General features: G+C 48.0%; 1 protein-coding gene across 4 annotated transcripts in view; it reads right to left on the bottom strand.

Annotated features, from left to right (window-relative positions):
- IDE (insulin degrading enzyme) overlaps positions 1-5,690 on the bottom strand; it is a 113,749-nt gene extending 108,059 nt beyond the window's left edge. The window contains exon 1 of one of the 4 annotated variants that reach the window (XM_017876749.1): positions 4,132-5,690. In XM_017876749.1, the coding sequence (XP_017732238.1) occupies positions 4,132-4,229 (98 nt within the window). In that variant the 5' untranslated portion in view covers positions 4,230-5,690. Of the gene's footprint in view, positions 1-3,731; positions 3,794-3,898; positions 4,065-4,131 lie in introns of those variants that run through there. The other 3 variants (XM_017876746.1, XM_017876748.1, XM_017876747.1) reach the window with 3 other exon arrangements.
- Positions 5,691-7,725: the final 2,035 nt, after the last annotated feature.

The following is a 7,725-nucleotide window of genomic DNA, read 5'->3' on the forward strand; positions in this document are numbered from 1 at the left end:
GCCTGGGTGACAGAGCGAGACTCCGTCTCAAAAAAAATAAATAAATAAAATAAATACAAAATAAAAAAAGTTACGCCGAGCACAGTGGCTCATGCCTATAATCCCAGCACTTTGGAAGGCCAAGGCGGGTGGATCACCTGAGGTCAGGAGTTCGAGACCAGCCTGGCCATCATGGTGAAATCCCGTCTCTACTAAAAATACAAAAATTAGTTGTGTGTGGTGGCGCCCACCTGTAATCCCAGCTACTCTGGAGGCTGAGGCAGGAGAATAACTTGAACCCAGGAGGTGGAAGTTGCAGTGAGCCAAGTTCCTGTCACTCTCCAACCTGAGCGACAGAACGAGACTCAGTCTCTAAAAAACAACAAAAAAAAAGTTACACCTTTAATAGGCAAAAAGAAACAAAACAGTTCTTTAAGAAGAATAAAATAATTTTGTGAGTCCCACTTTTAAAAAAGTAATCTGCATGGTGATAAAAAAAAATACTAAGTTGTTTTTCAAAATTAATTGAAAGAAACAAAACATAAGAGTGGAGGTGTCTAATAAAGGGTCAGAGGTAAAGCAGTTTACTGTTTATTACTGAAAGCTCCTTGAGGACAAGATTTATGGCTATCTTTGCATTTACACAGTACTGGACACGGTGTGTGATCACTACAGAGTAGACATTCAAATAATGTCTAAACAGAACAATGAGGACAGACTGAAGACCAGCCAACTGAGAAGGCTCCAAAATCTAACGTATCTATAGAGAATCTACCCCTGTGGAAGGAAAGTGCTCTAGCCTTGTCATCCTGGCTAAAAGGTAGCCTGATCCTCTGGGTACATGTTTAGGAGATATAAAATACCAACAGAAAAATAGAAAGGATACTAATGTTTATGAAACATATACTGGGCCTGGCACAGTGGCTCATGCCTATAACCCCAGCACTTTGGGAGGCGGGGGGATTGCCTCAGCCCAGGAGTTTGAGACCACCCTGGGCAACACCGTGAAACCGCAACTCTACCAAAAACAGAAAAATTAGTTGTGGGATGGGGGGTGTGAGCCTGCAGTCCCAGCTACTCAGGAGGCTGAGGTGGGAGGATCGCTTGAGCGCAAGAGGTAAAGGCTGCAGTGAGCTGAGATCACACCACTGCACTCCAACCTGAGCAACAGAGTGAAACCCTGTGTCGAACTTAAAAGAAAACATACTGAACTTTTCCTCCCCTATCCTGGGAAGACTGTCCCCAACCTAACTTTTTTTTTTTTTTTTTAAGACAGAGTCTCGCTCAATCACCCAGGCTGGAGTGCAGTGACACGATCTCAGCTCACTGCAACCTCCAACTCCTGGGTTCAAGTGATTCTCCTGCCTCAGCCTCACGAGTAGCTGGGATTACAAGTGCCCACCACCACGCCCAGCTAATTTTTTTGTAGAGATGGGGTTTCACCATGTTGCCCAGGATGGTCTTGAACTCCCGACCTCAAGTGATCCGCCCACCTCGGCCTCCCAAAGTTCTGGGATTACAGGCATGAGCCACCCCACCTGGCCTCAACCCTAACTTTCAAGACAGGCAGGATGTGTGGATTAGGTTAAAGAAACTCAGGATACCCTGTCCTTTTACACTACTAAAAGGCATTTTTCTGATTAAAAGTAGTTTAAAAGCTTGAATGTTGATAGTCCCAATTGACATACCACTGTTTCCTAAGCCTACGGAACAGGGAAATGCAAAGTAGGGCTGCCTGCAAAGTGAGATGACTGATGCCCAGGTGGCTCAAGTTGTTGCCAGGGAAATGGGCTACTATCTCCAGGTGCCCCAACAGTTCAGATCATTCCACGCAGTCCCAAGTTATAAAATATGGCTGAACACAGAACAAGGAGGTTACTTTGTAAATGGGTTGATTTTAAATAAATGCTTTAAGACCATCTCTGTCTCAAGAGGTTAGACTAGAAAATGAATGCCCAAATACCAGCAGAGGCAGTACTTGTGTTTGCAAGTACATAACAGTCAAGAGCTCAGGCTCCGATGCCAGATAGACATGGGTTAAATTCCAGCTCTTTCAGCAAATAGCTGTGTGGCTATCTCAGTTAAGACATTCTTCCTACTATGTACAGTAGGGCTGACTGCATTCCTTAAGGTGTGAATATGTGGTAGCTTCAGACGTTAGGGCTTTCCTTCCTAAAACTATGCCCTAATCCCTTTGGTTGGACCTGTATTTTCCTTAAAAGCCTCACTCACTCATTTTAGGGTAGAGCTTTCCAGCTGGCTCATCTCATTCATTATGCTTTGAATCTCTCAAATTTCCATCTTTGAGAAAAACATATCTTGAAACTCTGGATGGTCGACTGGACTTAATAACTACAGAGAAAATGTAATTTTCACTAGAACATACAAACCACTTAGTTATATAAAACTTAAAATTGGTGCTTTCTTTAAAAATCACAAATGCTATATGCTGGAGACAGTATGAAGCTAAGCCTAGCCTATCAGTAATGAATTTAGAACAAAAGTGGACTGATCCAAAAGAGGACAAAAGGAGGCATCCTGCCTGTGCTTACCACCTGATTATCTAAGCTCAGGGGTCTTTTGCACATTATAGGAGATTTTGTGATGTAATGGAAAACAGAGGAGAACAAGTTCTATAGAGTCTTCATTTGTATTAGCTTTTCTCAGTGCCCCACTGCTACTGTCCTAACACAGGCAGTAAAGACCAAGTTCCAACAGGTTTCTCTGCCTCGACTCTCTCTACTCCCTGACATCTTGCACACAGCCACCAAACTACTTTCCTAAACTCCCAGTTCCATCAGATAACTTCCCAGCTCAAAAACTTAATGTCTCCCTACCTACTACGCACTGGGAAAATCCCAACTAGAATTCAAGACCCAGGCCAGCATTACCCTACCGTTATAATACAGGACTTGGGTCCTCCTAATTCCCCCAGGGAAATTCTCTAAAGCTTCAACCAGACTAATCGGCTCACCGTTCCCCCAACACAAACTGTCCGCATATCTAGGCTGGATTACGCCCACGCCAGCCCTCACTCCAACCTTTCTGCCATTCCTTCCAAAGCCAGCCTACCCCCCCTTTTCTATCTCTACCTCCATACACTACCCATACTACTCATCTTCTGACCCTCATCAACACACCCTTTTAGCTATCTCAATTCCCGTGGCATCCCAATCCGCTCGAGTCAAATCAAAGTTCCTTGGAAGGCAGACACATACTTTACATAGAGGGTCCATCACAGTGCCCTGCACTTAGTAGGTGCTGGCTATTACTGATTAAAACCAGGAGGGGTTCAAATAATGTTTCTAGGGAGGGCAAGATAATACTGCCTATCCTCTTCCATTCGTAGTAAAAAATATTCAACGTTCACTACAAGCCTGAAAAAGCCTAGCGTACGCAGATCAACGGTGAAGTGGAGAGCACGCCACTGGATGGCAAAAAACCTGTGTCCTAATCCTGATTTTGCCACAATCTCGGCAATTGTTGGGAAATCAAGCCATCTCTCGGAGCCCCGGTTGTCTTCGAATAAAACAAGGGAGCTGCTGTAGAGGATCCCGAGGTATCTTTCGGCTCCTAAATGTCCCCTGATAGGAAACCCCACACTCGTCTTCTCACTAAGGCGAGAGGCTGACAAACTTTTTTTTCCCAGCGCGGGCATTCCACACGGCCCTGGAAACTCAGTGCCCGGAGGAAAGGGCAGGGCTGAGGGCAAGGTAAGAAGCGGTCCCCCAAAAGTCGCCGGATTCCTTTACCCCACGGCTCGAGTCCGCCTCAGGTTCCCGGCCCCCTCACAGACGGACTCCGGCAGAGTGACGCGGCGCGGCTCCCGGGTGCAGGCCGGGTGACTCGGTCCGCCCCCGCGCCCCCCACACTACTGGCACACGCCCCGTGGCCCCGGGTAACGGCCCCGGTCCCTCACCAGCCCGAGGAACGTCCCCGACTCTGGACCAGGCCTCTGGCTCCCGCCTGGCGAGCCGCTCTTCCGGCCCCTGGGGCAGCCTCAGCGCGGCAGTCCGGGCCCCAGGCCGGCGGGACGGGCAGCGTGAGGGGCAGCGGCGGCGGCTTTAAGTGCTGATTCACCACTTTGCAACCCGAGCGCCAAACCACCGTGACCCACGGGGCCCGAGGGCCCGGGCGCTCCATTCCGCTTACCCACACAGGCGCTCCGGGGGCGGCAGGCGGGCGCCGAGGACTGAGCGGAAGGTGCTGGGCAGCGCGGGGTGCAGAAGCCACGCTAGCCGGTACCGCATTAGCCAGCGCAGTCGCCGGGATCACCGCGAACGCTTCCTGCTTGCGCTTCGTGCCGGCCCTGCGCACTGCGCATGCTCTAGCCGCCGCGCCGCGCGGTCTCCCGGGAGCTGCGGGCAGGCAGCCGCTCCGGGTTTTGCCTGGAGCCGGATGGGGCGACGACGCTAGCGAGGACGGTGGGGACGGCGGGCAGCCGAGGCCTGAGGTGGCGGGTTGGTGGGACGGGGGTTTGGCCGGGGCGCTTTAGGAGCCAGCACCCAGACTTTCCCAGGCGGGGAGGGTCCCAGCTAGGTCCCATTGGCCGCACTTGTGAGGGTGGCGACGTGTCTGGCTGTGAGGGAGCAAGGGGCGGTTCATGAAAACAGTGAGGGCACACGGGGCCATGTTTTCTGAGGCACCCCCAGTGACTAGCGTGCCGGACCCTGCAGGTGTCGGAACTAGGTTCCTGGTCTCGGCGGCTTCACAGAAAATGAATCCGCGGCGGGCGCCCGGGCAGCGGGCTCCCTCTAGAGCGCGGTGGGGACGTGGACTGGGAAGGCATAGATGCGCTGGAGACCAGGCTGGAGTGCGGCGTGGGGGAAATTCAGACGCAGGGGTCCGCAGTAGAGAGGTCAGGACCCAGGGGGACGTTTCCATCCTTGGGGAAGCTAGCAGCTCTCTTAAGAGGAAGGTGCAGGTGGGACGGGCGCCACAGCAAAAGAAGGCTTCAGATCCAGAGTAGAAACTACTACTCTTGTTAGTACTCCGTACTAGGAATACTACTAGTGTCAGTCGGCTTCAGTCGTTACTTTTTAAACAAAGAATTTTCTCCCCAGTGGGAGAGAATACTTTGCACCCACGAACAGCCTAATAGTTGTTATGGATCTAACTTTCCATGATACCTTATGGGAGTCTTTAAGGAAGAATGCGATTATGGATGGTAACTTCCCAGCTTAAGTATTTTTAGGTTTCTGATTGGTAGACCAAAGACTGCAACCAAAGCAGTGTCCTTAGTCCAAGTATTGCTTTAAATGGGATTTCAGTAGGAAGATTCCTTAATCCAGTTGATGCTTTATCGAAGGCATACCCACGGTCTTTTTAACAATGCAGTTTCACCTAAAGGCAAACCTTTGGATGAAAACAGGTAAAAAATTATGGCAAGCCTCCTAGTGGGGTTTGCAAGTGCATGGTTTTAAGAACCTTTAAATTACCAGTCCCAATGCAGAGTAGTCAATCACCTTGAAACAGCTCCTCTGAGAGTGTTAATGCAGACTTTCTGAATACATTTATGCTCCATTAATGGAATCTATCAATGGACTGGGTAAAGGGTAGATTCAGACTTGGAGGGCTTGAAACATACACAATTTGGGGGACCTCTTTGAGACATAAAATACAAATTATAAATACAGAATTAGCAATCAAAAGATTAGAGAGAATACATCACAACAAATACTGGAGACTTGGAGATTAGTACCCTTTTTTTTCCTGAGATCCTTTAGGCTATTTATTAGAAATGTTTACATAAAAATGCTTCCAGATGGCCAGGCGTGGTGGCTCATGCCTGTAATCCCAGCACTTTGGGAAGCCAAACTGGGTGGATCACGAGGTCAGGAGTTCCAGACCAGCCTGACCAACATGGTGAAACCCCGTCTCTACTAAAAATACAAAAATTAGCTGGGCATGGTGGCACGCGCCTGTAATCCCAGCTACTCAGGAGGCTGAGGCAGGAGAATCACTTGAACCCGGGAGGCGGAGGTTGCAGTGAGCTGAGATCAAGTCACCGCACTCCAGCCTGGGCAACAAAATGAGACTCTATGTCTCAAAAAAAAAAAAAAAAAAGCTTCCAGACAACAACCGGCTTTCCCTCTACAAATCCCAGTTTGGAGCCTGTGCAAGTGAGCAGCCCTGAAGTTTAAACTTCATTAGCTTCATGATAAATTTCCCTCTGGTTGGAGTGGATGTCCTGGATAAGAAAGAATAATATTAATATAGTCTCATAACTATCGTCTCAATAAAGAGGAGGTGGATGGAAAGAAAAGTAACAATTTTGAGGGTCTACTCTATGTCTGGCATTGTACATTGATCCTTCATAGTCATCATGACCACCCTCTGTAATGGATATTTCCCCACCTACCAGAGATGAGGAAGCTGTGGCAGAGAGAGGTTAAGTAACTTGCCAACAATTGGACAAAAAGAGTGGAGTTGTAATTTGAACACGGGACTGTCTGATTCCGAAACCTGTGATTCGCTCATCTCATTTATGACTTGACAAATGTTTGTTGAATTCCTTACAGATACCAGGTACTGTAAAGGTGCTGGGGATACAGCAGTGGACAAAAGAGACAAAAGTTTCTGTCTTGATGGAGCTTACCTTCTAGCTGTGTGGGAAAAACAGATAATCATCAAGTAAGTGAGTGATATGAAGGAACAGGTGGTCAGGAAAGGCCTCTCTGAGGAAGTGACATTCAAGCAGACCCCAGAATGATGAGAAAAAGTAGGAAATGTGAAGATCTGGGGTATAATCTTTCCCACTCTCACTCAAACAAGTATAAGGTGTAAATCACCTAAACAACTTTCTTTTCTTTTCTTTTTTTTAGATGGAGTCTCGCTCTGTCGCCAGGCTGGAGTGCAGTGGTGCGATCTCGGCTCACTGCAACTTCCATCTCCCGGATTCAAGCGATTCTGCTGCCTCAGCCTCCAGAGTAGTGGGGACTACTGGCGCGTGCCACCATGCCCAGCTAATTTTTGTATTTTTAGTAGAGACGGGATTTCATCATGCTGGCCAGGATGGTCTCGATCTCTTGACCTCATGATCCCCCTGCCTCGACCTCCCAAAGTGCTGGGATTATAGGCGTGAGCCACCATGCCCGGCCTACAACTTTTTTAGAGGCATAAAAAGTAATGTGCTGAAGTCATTCTTTGCCTTAGGAAAACTAGACACATATTCAAATATAAGTACTCTGATATACTGGAAGCCAAATATTAGTGTTCATCTGTGCTGTAGGTTCCTTCCATTAGTCCAGATAGAATAGAGTTCACCATAGAGCTGAGTCAGGAGTTCCTAATGAATTGAAAGAAAAAAAACTTAAAAAGGAAGCCCAGTGGTGACAGATTGACATTTATTTCCTAATTGGTAATGTTCAGAAAATAATATTTTTTGTCCCCTGGATGTTTTAGCAGAGGAAAGAAAAGAATTTTTTTTTTTTTTTTTTTGAGACGAAATTTCGCTCTTGTCACCCAGGCTGGAGTGCAATGGCATGATCTTGGCTCACTGCAACCTCTGCCTCCCGGGTTCAAGCGATTCTCCTGCCTCAGCCTCCCAGGTAGCTGGGATTACAGGCATGCACCACCACGCCCAGCTAATTTTTATATGTTTAGTAGAGATGGGGTTTCTCCATGTTGGTCAGGCTGGTCTCCAACTCCTGACCTCAGATGATTTGCCTGTCTCGGCCTTCCAACGTGCTGGGATTACAGGCGTGAGCCACCGCGCCTGGCCAATAATTTTTTTTTTTTTTTTTT

This window comes from Rhinopithecus bieti, unplaced genomic scaffold (assembly GCF_001698545.2).
Source record: "Rhinopithecus bieti isolate Rb0 unplaced genomic scaffold, ASM169854v2 scaffold_9383, whole genome shotgun sequence".
Classification (NCBI taxonomy): Eukaryota; Metazoa; Chordata; class Mammalia; order Primates; family Cercopithecidae; genus Rhinopithecus; species Rhinopithecus bieti.